The sequence below is a fragment of the Macrosteles quadrilineatus genome, unplaced genomic scaffold (assembly GCF_028750875.1).
Source record: "Macrosteles quadrilineatus isolate MER2022 unplaced genomic scaffold, UCM_ALF_1.0 Scaffold_1__1_contigs__length_201487025, whole genome shotgun sequence".
Taxonomy (NCBI): Eukaryota; Metazoa; Arthropoda; class Insecta; order Hemiptera; family Cicadellidae; genus Macrosteles; species Macrosteles quadrilineatus.
Genome location: NW_026542594.1, coordinates 180,045,878 through 180,066,469, shown reverse-complemented (window position 1 = coordinate 180,066,469; position 20,592 = coordinate 180,045,878). Strand labels below are relative to the sequence as shown.

The following is a 20,592-nucleotide window of genomic DNA, read 5'->3' as shown; positions in this document are numbered from 1 at the left end:
CTGGTCCATGTGAATGAAAAATTTTGTACTATTGCAGTAGCGAACGTGTTAACTTTAGTTATTAGTATACAGTATTAGTTACAGTTTAGTCTTGGAAAAAACTAAAAAAGAAGATTAGGTAAATGTTTTGTAGATTATAAAAAACCCCAAAACTTTAAGTAAAGTAATTGTTTGTATAAGCAGAAAAATCAACCAAAAGCCAAATAAAAATAACGACCAAGGTTGTGGAGCTCAATCTCCACATATATTTGAATATCCCGCCAACAAGGTAAATATAGTCTCTTAAGTCAAGCCATTGTACAATCCAAGAAAAGATAATGTGCTCGAGCATGCGCATCAGGTGAGTCAAATAAGGAAGTCGGAGTCGATCAGTCAGTAGTCGGTGCGGTACAAAGCTACTGGAAACCTGGATAGGTATACACTCGGGATATGGAGGGTAAAGCCCCATGTTAATTAACCATACCGGTGGTTAAATTTTAAATTAGGTAGTATGAATTTCAATAGTCATTCTTTCCAGATTAAATTAATAAGAACACCCAATTTAATTTCTAGTGTCAGTATATCAATAGCAATATTACTTAAATTAATGTTAAGTGGTTAAATTTAAGGGTTCAACGCTCATTTCCACCATTAATTGCGTCGTACTCCTAATCAATTAACCAAATCTTCTCAAGTTGTAGCTAACCACTACAAGGTTATTTTTCAAATGAATTTCAAAATAACTTAAGGTAGTTTTGGAATTTAAAGAATAATGGTAAGTTCCTTCATAAAGATATGTCCAGGAACGCTTATGATGGACTGAAATTATAGAGTCATAAAATTGAATATTTTCAACAACGATGACATTTTGCACATTTACACGGGTTCAATCACATTGCTCTTTTACCCTAAAATACAGTAGAGTCCCGCAAACTCGGCACTCGATAACCCAGCAGTCTGGATAACTCGGCTATCACCTGGCTCAGAAAATTAGTGATTTTTTGAGTCCGAGTTGCATGGACCAAGCCAACTCGAGTCAAATCATTCGCAACTCTTACCAAGGATTTATTGTACTATATCTGATGATTTAATACTGACTTGTAATATAAATATAAATAAAAAAAGCGGTTAAAAAGCTTAAACATTGTATTGTTCTTATTTTTAACCCTAGTACCCGATAACCCGGCATTTCACAAACTCGGCACCCTTCCAGTCCACATTACGCCGAGTTTGTGGGACTCTACTGTACAAACTTTTCATAAAGATAGAACATATTAAAAAATAAAAGAATTTTTAAGTAATTTGGTATTTACTTTAGGGAAAAAAGTAGGGATGGACGGGTCCCGAAATTTCGGGAATTTTTCGGGAAAAAAATATTCCCGATTATCGGGACGGGATTACATTTGACTCGGGAATTTTTCGGGACGGGATTTGGTCCGATCGTCGGCGATTTTTCCGCTTCGCGAGTGCCGATAACGCTGTTATTGCGAGCGATAGGTCCGCGAACGCAGGAGACGAAGTCATTTCGACGATTACGCCGTGACCGCGGAGTCATAACGACGATCGCGCCGCGACCGCGATGTCATACCGACGATCGCGCTGTGACCACGAGTCATACCGACGATCACGCCGTGACCGCGAGTCATACCGACGATCGCGCCGTGACCGCGAGTCATACCGACGATCGCGACGTGACCGCGAGTCATACCGACGATAGCGCCGTGACCGCGAGTCATATCGACGATCGCGCCGTGACCGCGAGTCATACCGACGATCGCGCCGTGACCGCGAATCATACCGACGATCGCGCCGTGACTGCGAGTCATACTGACGATCATGCCGTGACCGCGAGTCATACCGACGATAACCCCGTGACAGCGGAGTTATATCGACGATCGCGCCGTGACCGCGGAGTCCTACCGACGTTCGCGCCGTTACCGCGGAGTCATACCGACGATCACGCCGTGACCGCGAGTCATACCGACGATCGCGCCGTGACCGCGAGTCATACCGACGATCGCGCCGTGACCGCGAGTCATACTGACGATCGCGCCGTGACCGCGGAGTCATGCTGACGATCGAGCCGTGATCGCGAGTCATAACGACGATCGCGCCGTGACCGCGGAGTCATGCTGACGATCGAGCCGTGATCGCGAGTCATAACGACGATCGCGCAGTGACCGTGGAGTCCTACCGACGATCGCGCCGTGACCGCGAGTCCTACCGACGATCGCGCCGTGACTGCGAGTCATACTGACGATCATGCCGTGACCGCGGAGTCCTACCGACGTTCGCGCCGTTACCGCGGAGTCATACCGACGATCGCGCCGTGACCGCGAGTCATGACGACGATCGCGCCGTGACTGTGGAGTCCTACCTACGATCGCGCCGTGACCGCGAGTCATACCGACGATCGCGCCGTGATCGCGAGTCATGACGACGATCGCGCCGTGACCGTGAGTCATACAGACGATCACCCCGTGACCCGCGAGTCACAAGTTACTATAGGTACCTGTAAATTGTTACCCATATTTTGGTTTCTATAGATCAGTGCCACAAACGGTAAAAATTGATTTCGTATGTTTTTTTTTTTGGTAACTGCAAAACAGTACTTTCTTTTTATGCACAGAAAAAAATCCCGTCTCGTCCCGTCCCGAAAATCGGGAAGGAAATAAAAATCCCGTCCCGTCCCGTCCCGAACTAAAAATTCAATCCCGTCCATCCCTAGAAAAAAGTAAAAGTAAATCCATTGACTAATCAAAGATGCACTAATTTTCTAACCAGTAAGTGTAAAGACGGATATCTCGCTGGAAAAAGTGCTGAGGAACCCAGCCAAAGCACAGAGTCGGCTAGATCTCCAGGCAGAGTCATGGATAAAGTAGACTCCTCTGTAGTGACGGTCTACTAGAGCTATGAGCAGCAGATAGGAGCCCATCAAGAGATCACCTAGTGCGAGGTTGGTAATGAGCAGGGAATGAACCTGAAACATGGAGTTACCATAACATCTGCTTGATCTCCAGTCAGAATCATGGACGAAGTAGACTCCTCATGTACTGACGGTCTACTATAGCTATCAGCAGCACATAAGAGCCAATCAAGATATCACCTAGTGCGAGGTTGGTGATGAGCAGGGAATGAACCTGAAACATGGAGTTACTATAACATCTGCTTGATCTCCAGTCAGAATCATGGACAAAGTAGACTCCTCATGTACTGACGGTCTACTATAGCTATCAGCAGCACATAAGAGCCAATCAAGATATCACCTAGTGTGAGGTTGGTGATGAGCAGGGAGTGAACCTGAAACATGGAGTTACTATAACATCTGCTTGATCTCCAGTCAGAATCATGGACGAAGTAGACTCCTCATGTACTGACGGTCTACTATAGCTATCAGCAGCACATAAGAGCCAATCAAGATATCACCTAGTGCGAGGTTGGTAATGAGCAGGGAATGAACCTGAAACATGGAGTTACCATAACATCTGCTTGATCTCCAGTCAGAATCATGGACGAAGTAGACTCCTCATGTACTGACGGTCTACTATAGCTATCAGCAGCACATAAGAGCCAATCAAGATATCACCTAGTGTGAGGTTGGTGATGAGCAGGGAATGAACCTGAAACATGGAGTTACTATAACATCTGCTTGATCTCCAGTCAGAATCATGGACAAAGTAGACTCCTCATGTAGTGACAGTCTACTATATCTATCAGCAGCCCATAAGAGCCAATAAAGATATCACCTAGTGTGAGGTTGGTGATGAGCAGGGAGTGAACCTGAAACATGCATGGAATAAAACAAACAAAAACAAAAATGGTGGAAAGTGAAAAAAAAAAAAAAACTCCCATCGATGTGAAAGCTATGGTTAAAAAGTTACTGCAAATGTTGTGATTTGCAGTATAAAATGTCATATAGTTACTCCCACAAGGGAGGTTGGAAAGCTATGGGAGAAAGTATGTGTGAGAGTGTCAGATTATCGATACCGTTTATTTGTCTGACTGGCTACAACTCTAACTTATGAATATAATAGCTCAGTTATAGTGCTCGCCTGGTAATTGAAAGGTCGCCGGTTCGATCCTGATAAAAGTATGTTGCTTTTTGATGGTTCTAAAACTGGGCCCAGCTGTCCTTGATCATTGGGCTTTCAATAAATGGTCCTGACTAATGAAACAGCTGGTCTAAGTCAGTAACAAAGCTGTACCACCGAGCTGTACAAGGCATCACACTTAATTCTACACTCATCGTAAACTCGTATTTGGGTTTAAAATATACTAGGTGGCGTCCCCATCTCAAATGAATATGAATGTAGTTCTATCTATACTTCTGGGTTTGATACTTGTTCTAGACAGCTTGATATACTAAGTGTGCTCACCTGGTTGCAATGGGTGTATCTAGTGCGCCAGACGATCACCAGGATGTTGCCTACGGTAGCCACTCCTGCCAGTAGCCAGACACACAATCTCAACACCAGGTTGGACATCAGGTCTTCACATGAACTGCAACAAAATAATACTTTAGTCAAAAAACGTATAAACAACTGAATATCTCAATTTTTATGAGCATGAAGAGTTAGAAAACTCATGTTTCTTGAAAGCCTTTTTTCTCAGCTCATTGAATCACATGGAAACACTATAAGTATACTTTTAGAAAGAAATTTGCCTGTTAATGTGCAGAATCCTTTTAGAAATTATACTTAGCTCAAAAATAAGCACACATAATGAAAAAATGAAATAAAAAATACAATTAATTATAAAAAAACAATGAAAAATACAAATTGAAATAAATTAACATGGGCCTTTTGGGTTGTCATGCTGTTGACGAAATAACAAAGAAATATACAAACAGAAAATAAAGAAAAATGTAAAAATTTCCAATCACTTGTTTTATTTAGCCTACAGCAAGGGATGAAAATCATAATAGAGAAGTCTGTGTCCACATTATGTAGTTTTAGACGAGCTTTCAACCACTGCCTACTGCCCTCTAGTGCATATTCAAAAGAACCCTTTTCTACACCAGACAAGAGAAGGAATTTGTAAAAAGAATGTGTATCCATACGATGGTTGTTAATAAATTAAGGTTTCCACCGTGCTCCAGTCAGACCTCCAGGTTTTATGTATGTATGGGTCAGAGAGATAATTGTACTCCTCTCCATCTCCTTGTGGAATAATTTTCATCTTCCTTACACCAACAACAAATCTGAAACCTCTTGCACCCATCGGCCACGGCCCAACAAGCTCATTTATTAAAGTAACCCTAGATCCAGTTGGTTTGTGAACTAGCTGAAACCTGAGACCAAAGATGTGTTCATTAAAATATCCACAGCAATTCTTGTCTGTGGGACGGATAGTCTTGTCATAGTATTCAGAAAAGTTGTGAAAGAAAATATACACTAAATCACGCTATGTGATTAGATAGAATAAAAGAGCTTAGAAAAAATTGAGTAACGGGTGGAGGGAGTTGAATAATTATAAAAAAAAAAACATAAAAAAACAACTAGCCATCTGCAGAACCATCTGTCTTCATTTGCCCTTTATTTCGTCTTGTTAACAAATCTGAATCAGCAAGGTGAAATAGTGGTGAAAATAGAGAGATACCACTGCCGCAGCAAACCTGCTGACTACGCAAATTTCAATTTACCTGATAGGATTTTCAATTAAATCTATTCAAATGACATTAGGTTTAACAAGTACCTAGGTATGCTGCTGCAGGGAGCGTAATAAAGTTTGTTTTAGGAAAATACTAATAGCTTAGTATAAAATAAATAAATTTACAAAGTTTGATTAAAATACATCCATAAATAGGCAAACTACTACGGTTAAGAATAACAAGGGAATATAAATTTACAATTTTTTGAATAGTCTCCATAGCCAATAACCGAACAAAAACACTTCAATATACAAAATTATTTGTTTTCTTATGCTCTTTAAAATGGTTTTAAGAAATATTAGGAAATGTTTTAGTTTTGGAAGGTCAAAATTGGGAAAAACCAATTTTTACCCCATAAACCCCCGTTCCGATCATGCTGGTTCGCAAACTCATTCAAGTTTATCGCATCTTACACCTAATAATATAAATAATTAAAATATAATAAAATAGTAAAATAGCTTTTGCTTACACATAGTGAACTCTTTATAAAAAGATTTAATAAAACTGTAAAATAATTCTTATCAAACAGAAATGAGATAATTATTTTCTCTAATATTTCTATTCATACCTGAACTCATCTGGTGGAGGCAGACAAAGACTTGTATGTCGAGCGAGACAGCAAAATCGAAACTCATCAGTGACCCTGAAATATATATTTCGCAGTAGTATAACAAGTATACATTAACACAGTAAATGAATATCGTAAAAGAAATGATGTGAAAAATTTATGATGTAAAAGGTTGTAATAAACATAAACTGTTATAAAAATTAAATAAAATTAATGATTTATTGTCGTTAAAACTACAAAGCTCATGAAAATCCTCAAAGGAAAAACAAAACAATCATGATGGCTCTGGCATTAAAAATAAAATAACTAAAACTCTAAACCAAACTTCCTTCATGTTTGTACAAGCAAGCCTGGATTAGAGTAGTTTGATGTTTGAATTTCAAAGAAGCTATTATACTCTTATCTTATATTATAAGATATTAACTCAAAAGACAGACCCTAGATAGAATTCTATTAGGGTGCACCAACACATAAATGGCCTTAGGTACATTCTATTACATAGTGTAAGCTTTTGAAACGTGACTAAAATCATAGACAAATGTTCATTCTATTTGTCTATGCTAAAATGCTGTAAAATTAATTATTGGAGCAGGCATTTAAACCAGCATTCCAACAAAATAATATTATTGTTGGAAAATATAAGAATTAAGGAACTTCAATATTACTCACAGTTTGTCGAGAGAAGGGGTGCTTCTGAAAACATTGGCTTCGATCACTCGTATGTGGTTCTTGCTGATGTCTCTAAAATATTTTTTGGAATTTACTCAATCAATTCAAAAACAAACAAATTTACATTTAGCTCTTTTGCAGGGAGGATTTTGTCACTGGGCTGAATAGGATTCTAACTAAATCAACATGGTACATTTCATTCAGAGTTGTTATATGCAGAGGATCAGGTGACATGTTCTGGTATATGGACAGCCCAGGCCAGTCCTAGGCAGAGGATCAGGAGACATGTTCTGGTATATGGACGGCCCGGGCCAGTCCTAGGCAGAGAATCAGGTGACAGGTTCCATATACAACGATGTTGTAGACAGCTACCAACATCACTTAGAATGGTGATTGAACAAATGTTGTAAAGCTGGTTTTAAGTTATATTCTGCTCTGAGAGTTTAAAGAACTTAGAAGATAAACAAATAAAAGCTTAATTCAAAAGTCTACTAGTGTGTACGTAATGCTTTTATCTCATGAAACGAGTTCATAACTATTGATACAGCTTAATTGAATATGTTAAAAAGTTGGCGCTAAAGGAATCAGGCCCACAGATTTCATGTGAGGTGCTATGGGCACGAAAGATGATATTGCCCATCCCCTTTCCATGCAAAGAATTTTTCTGTTCCTTGCACCCCCATCGAACCTACACATTCTTCCGCCCCTGGGCCTGGGCCCATTTCTATAGCGGCCCTAAATGGAATGGAAAAATAGCTGATAAGCTAAGTGTTCATGGTTCTTGTCTAACAATATGATTGTGGTGTTTTTGGTTCAATCCTGAAAACCCCAGTAGCTTTTAATAGTTCAAAACTAAGCACAGATTTTCTCGGCTATTTGGCTTTTAATTATTGGTTCTACCTTTACCTATTACAGACATTTAATTATAATGTTACATTTGTTGCCAGTTTTTAAAATCAAAATTGTTGTAGTGTATGAGCCACTAAGAGATGCCAATGTAAATTCTACTTATCTCTATCGAATACACAAACCTCTTTACCAATTCAACCCGATGGAACTAGGGAAATATCAGAGCTATGATCTTTTGCAATAAAAAGTTGGCGAGAGCTGGTCCAGTATCCAATAGTCAATGGTTCTAGTTCTAGCTGACATTGGCTAACGTGTTCATTAACACAAGAGTTAGTACATTACATATTCTACCCATCAAACAATGTTCTTAAATTTTTATGCCTTGGTTGTGTACCTGTGTTAAAGTAGCCGTAGTAATGTTATAGTAAATTAAAGAGCCTTCCCATTTGTTTAAATGCATTTAAGTGATTGCAATGTTACATTTTTTAAAGCAACAAGATGATTATAATTATATTTCATGTTGACTTACAATTTAGATTTTCCTTGGTCTTTAACGATAGAACACTTATCCCATAACTAACCAAGTACGGTAAAGAATACGTACATACTCACAAGAACAGAAGGTGCGGCATTCCCGAGAAAACTCCTTGGTTCAGATGGGAAATTTGGTTACTCGATAAGTCTCTGAAATGGATAAATATTAATACAATTGTGATACAGTACTGTTGAGGGGAGGATTTGATGGAATGTGATTTCAGGTAATAATTAGAGCAAGAGATTAGCTGAAATAAGGTAAATTATTAATTTAAACTAGAATTATTATTAAAGTAAACTAAGTTTATTTATTTATTTAAACTAAATTTATTATTTAGTAAAGTATTAGTTATGCTGTTGTATAAAGATTTTAGTGCATATTGTATCCACTTTCAAAGGGCACTTACAACTAAAACTAAAATACTGTATAGTTTTCCTTCGTAATTGAACTTTAAAAAAAACAGAAGGTTTTTCTGTATGTTGTTTTTTTTTTGTCAAGGATACGATTTAACATTGTGTTTTAATTTTTAATTTTGTCATTGAAGTATTCAATTAAAATATCCGTCCACGATATTACCGAGAGAAAATTGCGCATTAGACCATTATGTTTATGTTGTTGGTAAAATTTGCTCAGGTCACTCCAGCTCGTATGAGATTTGCCAGTATCTATTTTTATTTTTTATTTTCGTAAACTTTATTAATTACTCACAGTCCAGTTAAACTCCGAAGGCCAACAAATGCATCGGGCTGAATGTCGCAGACTCTTTGGTTGGAAAGATCCCTGCAAAACGCAATTACCAACTAGTTATAGTTACGAATAACCTTGAATAAGACAATGCATTCAATATAAAAAAATTAAGGAATTTGACAGGACATAAAAAAATGTATACAGAAATACTTACAATGTTTTGAGAGAAGTCAGGCCGTAGAATGCGTAAGATTCAATTGCTTCAATTTTGTTTCCTTGGAGGTGCCTGTAAAATAATTTATTATTACCTTTGTATAGTTGTTTACTAAAATGTTTGTTTGTAATTTGTATCTATTATAATATACAGGGTGTCCATAAAAAACGTTTCAGGACTTTGGGAAATGAATCCCCATACTAAAAGGAAGAAAAAAGTTTATGGGAAGGTATGTCCGAAAATGCATATTAACCCAGATATCCGCCATTTTGTTTTTTATACAAAAATATTTTTATCTGTGAAGTTTTTTATTCGACGATTATGAAATTTGGTATACATGTTAACATACACAAGACCTATAATAGAAAAAATAATAAAGTTGTTCCGATTGTAAATTTCAAAATGGCGGCCGTTTTAATTTTTCTAACTTAAATAACTCAAAAACGGCTAATTCTACAAAAAAATGCCAAGAATACTTTTTTTAGCATTTTTAATTCCCTAACAAACGATACAAAGATCAAAAAGATCGGACAAATGATAACTGAAATATAACGTTTTTTGTGTAAAAATAAGGCAAAGTTAGTCGGGGAACCCTTAATTTTTGCCTTATTTTTACACAAAAAACGTTATATTTCAGTTATCATTTGTCCGATCTTTTTGATCTTGGTATCGTTTGATAGGGAATTAAAAATGCTAAAAAAAAGTATTCTTGGCATTTTTTTGTAGAATTAGCCGTTTTTGAGTTATTTAAGTTAGAAAAATTAAAACGGCCGCCATTTTGAAATTTACAATCGGAACAACTTTATTATTTTTTCTATTATAGGTCTTGTGTATGTTAACATGTATACCAAATTTCATAATCGTCGAATAAAAAACTTCACAGATAAAAATATTTTTGTATAAAAAACAAAATGGCGGATATCTGGGTTAATATGCATTTTCGAATATACCTTCCCATAAACTTTTTTCTTCCTTTTAGTATGGGGATTCATTTCCCAAAGTCCTGAAACGTTTTTTATGGACACCCTGTATAGCCATTTCTGTTTTCAGTGTATGTTAAGGGAAAATGTTCTACAAACAGGCATTATTTTTTTGCAATGTATTTTCTCTAGTACAATATGTCTTTCTCAAACCTCAGTGTGAGAGGAACAGTTTTAATCCCTGGTACATTCCCCCCATCCCCCCCCCCCCCAAAAAAAAAACTGAAGGGTTCGTACAACTTTTCTTTAGAAACATGCCATTATTTCATTCAAAAACTACCCTAGCCTATACTACTGAAGATACAGCTATGCAAGGAAGAAAATCCAGTCTAATGGACTCTGTCTGAACATGGGGCTTGTTATGACCTCCATATGGTAGAATATTAAGGTTAAAATTACACACACACACAATGATTTAAAAAAATTGCTTCTAAACGATGTAGTGTGGAAGTCATGTATATAATGGTAGAGGAGAACTGATGCACGTACATGTATCAAAATACCTAGTCATACCTATCCATTTACATTTTTTTTATTGATTGGTACAGAGAAACACAAAAAAGAATGAGAGAGTGCACCATAGATATATAATGTGCACATGGGCAAAAATTTAACTAATTTTAAAATTTGTGAATCAAAGTTACTCATTTCCATCTAAACAAAAGCACACACTTGAGTTTATTTTAATTAAAATTGAATGGAAGTACAAAAATATGTCATATGACACTTGAAATAAATATTTTTACCCTTGGAGTGTCCAATCAAAATCGATCACCACTTAACCATCTTTTATATGTAGGCTATTTACCGCCTTGTGATTATACAGTATAAGTGTAAATATATTTATTACAAGTGTTACCGGTATTTGACATAATTTTGTACTTTTATGTAATTTAATAACACATACGATGATGATAAAGAAGTAATCTAAAATTGAATGGACATACCCTAGTGGAAGACATCAATAGAAATCAATAGAAAAAATCTATTGATATCACTAGATGCTTAGTGATATCAATAGATGTTCATGGATATCATTACAAGTAAATACAAGCAAATAGACATCACTGAAAACTTAGTCAATACATATCACTAGACATCTATAAACATAAAATATATCAATATAGATCAATTGAGCAAACAAATCGTTCATTGATATCAATAGAGAATATTTTTTAAATATGTTAGATGTAAATATAAATCAATAGACATCAATACGGATAAATAAAATGCAAAATATCTCTAAAATGTATCACATATGAACATTATGGATTATACAAAAAACCAATGTAAACTTTGTGGTAAATAAACAGTAATAAAAATGTTATTTTTTGAAAAAAGGAAAAACTCTAGTTCTAGGTCATAGGCGTTAGCTGAGGTACCTAAAACTCAATATAGGCAATTTAAAAATATATAATTTTAAAATTGTTGTAAAACAGTTACAACTTGGATTAAAACTTATTTTTTAAACTGCCAAAAACTGATTGCTAAACATTAAAATTGTTGTAAAACAGTTACAACTTGTATTAAAAATTATTTTTTAAACTGCCAAAAACTGATTGCTAAACATTAAAATTGTTGTAAAACAGTTTACAACTTGTATTAAAACTGATTTTCTTAAACTTCAAAAAAGTGGTTGTAAAACAATTTTAAAATTGTTGTAAAACAGTTACAGCTCGTATTGAAACTTATTTTTTTCAACTCCAAAAAACTTATTGTTAATCAATTTTAAAATTCTTTCAATCTTATATCAAAATTGTTGTAATATGAAGTTTATATCAAAATGTTTTAAAATTGTTATACAACAATTATTGTAATACAGCTTTCGACAACTTTAAAACTTTTTTTTGCTTATTGGGTTATCGTTAGGGATAAAAATGCCTTACAAATTCATTATTGAATTCCTTATTTCTAGAAATCAATAAAAATAAATTGTATTGACACTATTCATATCACCCAAGTAGCAAGAAAACAGTTTGAACTGGTAATAAAACAGTTTTGAAACATGTTAAAGCATATAGGTACATGCTTGAAATGACACAAATGCCATTGAAAATCTTTTTCAAGTTAATTATGAGGCCTAACACAGCTTCTCGCATTCAAAATGGCTATCATTACTCACTCCAACATGAAGCGTCCGTGGTGTAAGCACGTAATGGCTAAGACAACCGGCTTCCATGCTGGAATCCCCGGTTCAAATCGCGGGAACCCACTAAACGTTTTGCCAAGAATTTTTTTACTTCTTAATTTTTATTTTATTTTTAGTGCATAGTTGATATTATTTAATGTTTTGAAACAAATTAAAAATGGTTTTTTAACAAGCTACAAATTATTTTCAAATAAGCTAATGACTCGGATCCTATTTACTTGTATTGATATGTATTGATGTGTATTGGCCCAAATACACATACGTATCAATAAGTATCAATATACAATTTTTGTATTGATATATATTGATCTCTTCCACTAGGGTAATAATTTCAAATGCCGACCCAATTCATATACAGTACTTTTATCTTTTCAACATATGTTTATAGGTTAATAATTGGTCTTTGATTATTTCATTTTGGAAATTTTTAAATTTACTAAATTAGTATTTTTTGCATTTTAGCATCAAATCCTTCTTAAGGAACAATGGGTGCATCAGTCTGTCCGGAAAATGTTTTAAAATTTAGTGTTACTTGACATAATAATGAATCTATTGCCTGGAGGCTGTTTTAATTGAAATTTCGTTTATACAGTAAATAATAATCACAGGACTCACAATCCGTTGAGGCTAGCCAGTCCGTTGAAGGTCCCATTGGCCAGCCGGGTCAGCTGGTTATCATGTAGGTCGAGCACAGTAAGTCGCCACAGAGAAACAAACATACTGGGGGGAAGTTGAGTGACGCTGTTGTTGCTCAGATCTCTGGAAGACAAAAAAGTTTGTCAAACCTAATCACAACAATCTGTACAATATTCTGATAATTTGTACCATAATGTTACCATAGTTTGATACTCGTACCGTAATACCATAATCTATGATCATGTTGGCAGTATGCAAAATCAGGTGATGTTTCAAAAAAAGGAGCTCATGGCTATTCCCATGATGTCGTACATCGCACCACCTTTCTCCTAAATCCCCTCTCGTCACGTCAGTCTACACCTTGTCTTAGCCCAGTAAACACCATGTATCCTTTGCGGCCCTCTGAGCAGTTAATATATAACTTGTGTTCGTTATTTACAACACTCATCCCTAACTCCCGATGTACAGTAAAAATTGCGACGTACTATTCACAGTCACTGTACTAAAATACATGGCTAATGAAGATTGACTTTACAATCAAAGATGGCCCTACATAAAGGTGAACAAGGTTGTGCATGGGGCCCCGCACATATCAGGGCACAGCTGTATTTCGGATATTAAGAGGGAACCACTATTAAACTTCCCCTTAGGCCCTGCAGTCTCTAGGGCCGCCACTGATTACACTTTAGTTTGAAACGAGTTAGTGTAACCATTAACCTTTTAATCATGGAGATGAAATTCCACATATGTGGACTAGCTGTAGCCAAATCTTTTTTAAAAAGAACATAGTTACACGAGCCACTCACGGGATGTGCTACAGTCAACATTCAAAAGTTTTCCGGCTTTGCAATAATAAAGAGTTAACGTCACATAAAAGACGCAGCAGTTTACAATATGATGCCATTTCAGTTAGACTTCATAAAACATTTCCATAGTTGACAAAATAAGCAATTTACATCAATGCAGAGGGGTACTTAAATGGGCATCTCAGGACATAAAGAGCTCCAAAATTCTATGATTCATTCAGGGTGGCACAAAAATACACACTGTAAAACGTATCTAATTTTTCATATCTTTGTATATATTTTCATATAAATTTCTATATACTTTTCGCATGTAAAATTTATAATTCGCCTTTTTATAATTTCTTTTACTGTAGTGTTTAGTACATTTGCAATTTTGTGTATCTTAATTGCAGTCTAGGTCCATTACTTACAGATACAGAAGTCTAGCAAGCTGAAGAAATGAACTGTTGTTCAGTGTCTCGTTTAGTTTGTTGCTGCCCAAGTAACTGAAACAATATTCATTTTTTCAAAATAACCACAATAACCACTGTTATACCAAATAATAAATTTTATCATCTTGTGAATTCACATCTATTGCATGTATCCTTGTGGTCTTACAGGACAGATTATGGAAAAGACTGTGGTGGCTAAACAGTAAGTACAGATTTGAAAATATAGTAGTTTCTTTTCTATGCGATTTAATTTAAGGCCTGGCCGCACACGGTCGATTTTTCAATCGGCCGATAAAAAAATCGACCAAAAATAAATCGCCTTTGATTTATGTCTAGGCGCCCACGTAGCGACTTTTTAGTCGGGAAATTGATTTTTTGAGTGTGTTTAAGCTATCCTAAAATGGACTTTGTTGAATTAACCTGTGTTTGTGATCTTCTAATTGGATCAAAGAAAAAAGAAGAAAACTGAAATATTGGGTTCATCCGATAGTAAGACTTTTAAATCGACAGTTTTATAAACTATACACTTAACGTGATGACAGTAAAAAGTTCTTTAATTACTATAGAATGTCTGTTGAAAGTTTCAGTTTTTATTATAACAGCTGTGGCCTTTGTTAGGAAAAAAAAGAACACAACTCACACTGAAGTTCACTGACTCCTGTGGAGAACAACAAGCGACTGGTCGATTTTTTAGTCGACCGTGTGCGCGGACTGATAACAATCTGTACGTTACAGATTTTCGGGCAACAATCGCCTCGCCTACGAATCTGTGGCAAAACCCAGATTTTAAAATCGGCGCAATTTTCGATCGCCTGTGTGCGCGCTTCCATTCAAATACATGATGCACAGATCGGCAGATGAAATAGTCGCCTCGAAATATGTAATCGCTCGTGTGCGCCTAGCCTAAGTCAATTGTTTAATGTGCATATCAACAATTTGTAAAGTTCCAGATGTTTATGAAAAAAAATATTAACTTTTTTATCAGAATCAGCTGTACTTACAACCAGGTGATCTCAGGTTCAGCATCAGCTGGAACATCTGTTAAACCACGGGCCGTGCAGTTGATGTGGACATCTTGACACTCACATTGCGGTAGTAAACGAGAACACTGGAACGCTGGGTACAAACAAGAATTTTAGACATAAACCTTATAACATAAATTAAGCACATTTTCCCACAGACTTGACCAAACGGGTCTGCCTGAAAACAATTTAAATAATTTTTTCATACAAAAAATAACCATATTAATTATCACCTACATATTGTCCACTAGCTATTGTGGATATTGAGTGAGTGTCACCATCTACTCTTGGTTTCAAAATTCAAGATGTTTTATTTCAAATTTTCCCCTCATAACTTTACATATACAATTGTTGTACTGGTAAATATTTTTCAAGTGTCATTATTTTACAAATTATAAAGTTTTCATTATTTGTAAGAACTGGTAAAAATGTCAACAAATATTCAAAAACCAAACTACCCCAAAAGCTATTATATAACCTTACATCAACAGGAAGACTTGGGATTTCAAATTTTAAGCTTTAGAAAAATTACCTTCATAGTTGGACCTACTTCATGATTGTTATTTAAAGGAAGTTTCTACTTTATATTCATTCCCCTGTGGCAAGGCAACACCAAATCTTTTTGTTTTTTATAATATATATTAAAACTTACGGCAGAAGTCCTCATCATCCCAAGTCTCTGGACAGTCGATATTGTTGTCACACAGTAGAGTACGAGAGACACACGGACCACTGCGGCACTTGAACTGGTCTTCACTGCAAGTCCAGTTCTCTATGAAAAAAGTTATAGAATCAATATACGCCTATTTTTAAGCTTTGTACAGTAAAGCACTGTCTGATAGAATAATCCACACGAAACCACTGCAATGGCATACTGTTATTAGTGGTTTAATGTATTTATAATGTTACGGAAATATTTTAAAGTATCTATCTATATTATATATATATATATATATACTTATTTAATACGCAAGCAGGTTTTTTGTGACAATTACTCCTCCGAAACTACTGAACCGATTGACATGTTTTTGGTGTCATTGGAAAGAGGGTAACGTGAAGTTGTGCAGGAAACTTTCATTTTAGGGAAATAATGAGAGATTGAGGCCCTGGAGCCCTTTAAAGTTTCGTATTTCTCCATAAGGATAACATGGGAGATAATTTTTATTTACAGAAACATATGTTTGTTACTTGAAAATAGTCAAAGTCTACTACATAATAATTTCTGTGTATTATGACTCTTAATGTATATATACTACATTTCAATCGAGGGTTGTGTGCCTTAAAGTTTACCCATAATGGATCTTACTACTTTATTTTAATGCTGGGAATAGTAAAATTTAGTGGAGGATAAGTTACCATGATTTAGAAAACTTTACTATAATAATTTGTGTATTTAAATCACAAATCTTTGACATTATTAATTCATTTGAAACTAAACAGCTGATCGACAAATCAAACAAATCATCTATTTCATGTGAATAATATTATTACACAAACATAGTTTTTTTAACCAATATCTTGATTCTTTTTAATTTGTGGGTGTATTTTGAGTTTGCAGTTATGAAAGCACCAAGCCAAGTAACTTTTATCTAATTTTCTTTATAAACTAACAGTATTGAATTACTACATGAACTTGACAAGTCAGGTAATAAATTGTCAGTATACGAAGGGAAAGAATAGTGGGTCCTTGAAAACAGACGAAGGCGGAGACACCCATCTAGAAAATCCAACTGAGTGTATAATATAGAGGTCAGTGGATTGCCAAGACACAGATTAGACTAATAAAAGGGGGCAGTGGTTTTATTGATGAGGAATATCAATACATCAAAAAGGGCCTCAATAATGGCACAAGGCTTCATGTGATCAGAATGGTTAACAACGTAATAGAATGTAAAGTCTTAACTGGAACAAGTGAGTGGGGACATATTTTGATTTCGAGGATAAAAATTAACCGTCTGAAACAAACTTACCTTTTAACATGGAAAGATGCTAATTTCTGTTACCTTTGGCATTTGCAGCGCTATATTATGTGTTGTTTTAAGTAAGGCTACATCTTTTAATAGGATATGCATATTCGTTACGGAAAACTCTGACCAGGGTAATCTTCCTGAAGGTAACTTTAAGGCTAAAATCGTAGTATTCATGAAAGTGCTTTTGTGATAAAAATATAGTTTTTTAGTGTTTATTTTTAAAAGTGTGTTTTCTTCAAGCAGCATTTTTATGACCCTCAAAATATGCTACATAGGCCTATTGGTTTGATGTGATAAAATGTTTTGTTAAATGTGTTTTAAAAATCTTTTAAAAATTACTACCCTACAACCTTGCTCGCTGCCTATAACATACTTGAACTTGAACACTTATTAATTTACTAAATACAATACATATAGGCTACAGCTAGAAAATGGCTGGACTGCTTCCCTTCCAAGGCTTCATTATTACTGTATTTAATTTTCGACGTCGAATCAATATATGGGCCTAATACGATGAATTTGTTTTCTAAATTCATATATGTTATTTTGCGGGGCATTGAGCCGCACAGGTTCACTAGTACTTGTTTAATACGCAAGCAGTTTTTTTGTGACAATTACTCCTCCGAAACTACTCAACCGATTGATATGTTTTTGGTGTCATTGGAAAGAGCGTAACGTGAAGTTGTGCAGGAAACTTTCTTTTTAGGGAAATAATTAGAGAGTGAGGCCCTGGGGCCCTTTAAAGTATCGTATTTATCCATAAGATTAACATGGGAAACAAAAATTGTTATGAAACTCCAGCTGTTGTCAGAAATTAAAAGTGAGAAGAAGAACATATGTTAAATGTAAACAGTCAATAAGTTTGCTAATTTAACAGTTTGCTATAAACATTTACTGACTTATAACACTAAAAAACTAGAACACTAAAAAACAAGATCAGCTTTTGAAATATGATAAGATATTTACAAACAATTTTGATTGTATTGATCTGTTTTGTACATCTTGAGTATTTCCATAATCTTTGAGTTGAATATTTTAAAGTCTTTAGAAATTATGACTGTTATTCGTTTTAAAATAACGCCTGTAATACTTAGCAATTGCTCGAATTCGAGCAACCGGTACACTAGTAATTTAAAATTACACATCTTCCTTCCAGCTATAGCCAATAAATATCAGGAGGAGAAAATCCAATAGAGTTTTTTTGGTAGTTTAGATTTTTTAATCACGATTTTCCCATACGACCCTAAAATAATATAAATATTGGATTTTCAAACTAAAGTCGTCAACGATTTTTATTAAAATTTAATTTAGCCCTTAAACATTAAACAAAATCATACAACCTACTCTGTAAACATTAAGGTTCAAAAGTGATTGCAGCTTTTGTGATTTTCCCAATAAATATCACCCATGATGTTTTCCCATGATGGGGATTGTTGACAAATTAATGGAAGACAGTATGAATCAGATTTTGGCGATATGGTTTATTAGATTATAGCTTTATGGAACTTCAACTCAAGGTTTATTTAATAACTTCTACACAAAACTGAAACAATAAAGATTCAGTGTTGTACTGTTGAGTAACTGTTATTGTTATCATTATCAACCAATCTTTTAGTCTGGCCATTATATTGTTCATGTTGAAATAGTTTTAGAGCTTGCAATATGGTTATTCGATACCAAATATCAATTATGGTTTACATACGACATAAAATGTGTTAGTGGTTTGTTGAAGTAAACTCTCCGTTCTTGTTTAAGACAGAACTAGTACTGTAGTTTTGCTGTTTATCTATATAAATAAAATTAGAGTTTTGTCTGTATATTGCTCAGAATTATATACGTTTAGGTTATTTTTACGTTTTATACATTAAAGAAGCAGAAACGAGTCTTATCTCAATTTCTGTCTGTCTGTCTGTCTGTCTGTCTGTCCCTTTGTCTGTAACACTCAAGATGGCATTTTACGCAATCTTCTCCGTGAAAACCAGAGTACATATCAAGATCCAAGTCATTTTAATGTATTCACTGGATTGGCGAGAGTGTCTTTAGTGATTTAAATATAGCCTCACTACTTTGTAAATAAAATTACGGACGTTCAAAAATGCAGTTTTGTGCGATTTTTGTCAAATTTCCGTTCAATTTTTATCACATAATCGTCTATGAAATAACGAACAGCTGTTCGGATCAAGATTATTTTTTCTAGCTGTCAATGACATGTTTACAAATGTTGTTTACAATTACCGCAACTATTTCGAATCACGTTTTGAAAGCAAATCCCAACCAAGTGAGATTAAAAACGTTTTTCTTACATAACGGATTTAATTAATCGCAAGTGCAATAATATAGTCTAATAGTGTAACCGTAAATGAAATTAAATAACTAGACATCGTCCAAATCGGTACCAGAAATTCTTTGAGTATAAAATGTTTCTTGAGTTTTGACAACCAGAAAGAAGAAGACCTTGAATCAGTGTTGTATAGGGCTGTGACACTGAAATGATCGTCGCCAATAGCTTACAAAAAAGGTTTCCACTCATTGACGGCGCTTCAATGGCGGTTGTGTAAAGTTTAAAGTAAAAAATCACAACTGCAGTGGGTGATTGTAACAGAGGTTTAACAGAGGAAGTGCTAAACTCGCTTTTCCAATGTGTCACTTTCTGTTTCTACTCACCGTGTGATGCAATCGCTGGACCATACAGCCAATAGGCCCATAGCTCATATCTTGGGTACGTAAGCCTACATATTTATTCATAACAACCTTTTTGACGACGATCCTTGATACCGGTACTTTTCCATAGAATACATGGCCTACCTACTTAAAAAATAAAATTACAAATGACCAAAACCCCAACATTGTGTGATTTTCGTCACATTTCCTTCTAATGTTAATAGATATACTAATCATTGTTTAGAGAATGCGTAATCTATTAAATAACAAAAAGTTGCTTGGGTAAGGTTGCTTTTTTCAAACTGACACCGATAAGTTTGCGCTATAACTTTTTACGAGAAAATCCAAAAGCAAGAGATCAATAACCTCGGGACTAGATATTAATGTATTTAATTGGTCCAATTTACTATAGTTCTTAGGTAGGTTCTTACGTAGGTACTGGTTCTTTTCCTTAGAACCGGTAGTTTACAAATTTGATATCGTTGGTGTTGCACCTTATTTATTAGAGCCGTCCGTATTCAATTTAAGTGATGTCTTAACTCTGTATAGTTTTGCTTTTTCTGTCTGGATTCCAAATCTTAGCTTACCCGGTATGCTAAGAAAATGATAACCTATTTGAGTAAAACATTTGTTGGGCAAACCATCATGAATTGTTTACGCCTTTATATTGTTTATGTATCAATAGTTCGTGGCCTTTGTTGGATTGTTGTATTGTGTTGTTTTGTTGTATGTTGGTAACGAATTAATGTCCTTATTTCTCAGTGTTTCACGGAATGGACAAGAGCA

The 20,592-nt window shown here is 35.1% G+C and overlaps 1 protein-coding gene across 1 annotated transcript in view; it reads right to left on the bottom strand.

Moving 5' to 3' along the window:
- The window catches only part of LOC129002966 (G-protein coupled receptor GRL101-like), a 72,672-nt gene that overhangs the window by 6,671 nt on the left and 45,409 nt on the right, over window positions 1-20,592 (bottom strand). Inside the window, exons 16-26 of the mRNA XM_054431119.1 lie at window positions 15,828-15,947; window positions 15,155-15,269; window positions 14,133-14,207; window positions 12,896-13,039; window positions 9,152-9,223; window positions 8,959-9,030; window positions 8,328-8,399; window positions 6,867-6,938; window positions 6,198-6,272; window positions 4,356-4,479; window positions 2,761-2,959 (exon numbers count right to left, since the gene is read on the bottom strand). Coding sequence (XP_054287094.1) covers window positions 2,761-2,959; window positions 4,356-4,479; window positions 6,198-6,272; window positions 6,867-6,938; window positions 8,328-8,399; window positions 8,959-9,030; window positions 9,152-9,223; window positions 12,896-13,039; window positions 14,133-14,207; window positions 15,155-15,269; window positions 15,828-15,947 — 1,140 coding nt within the window. The remainder of the gene's footprint in view (window positions 1-2,760; window positions 2,960-4,355; window positions 4,480-6,197; window positions 6,273-6,866; window positions 6,939-8,327; window positions 8,400-8,958; window positions 9,031-9,151; window positions 9,224-12,895; window positions 13,040-14,132; window positions 14,208-15,154; window positions 15,270-15,827; window positions 15,948-20,592) is intronic.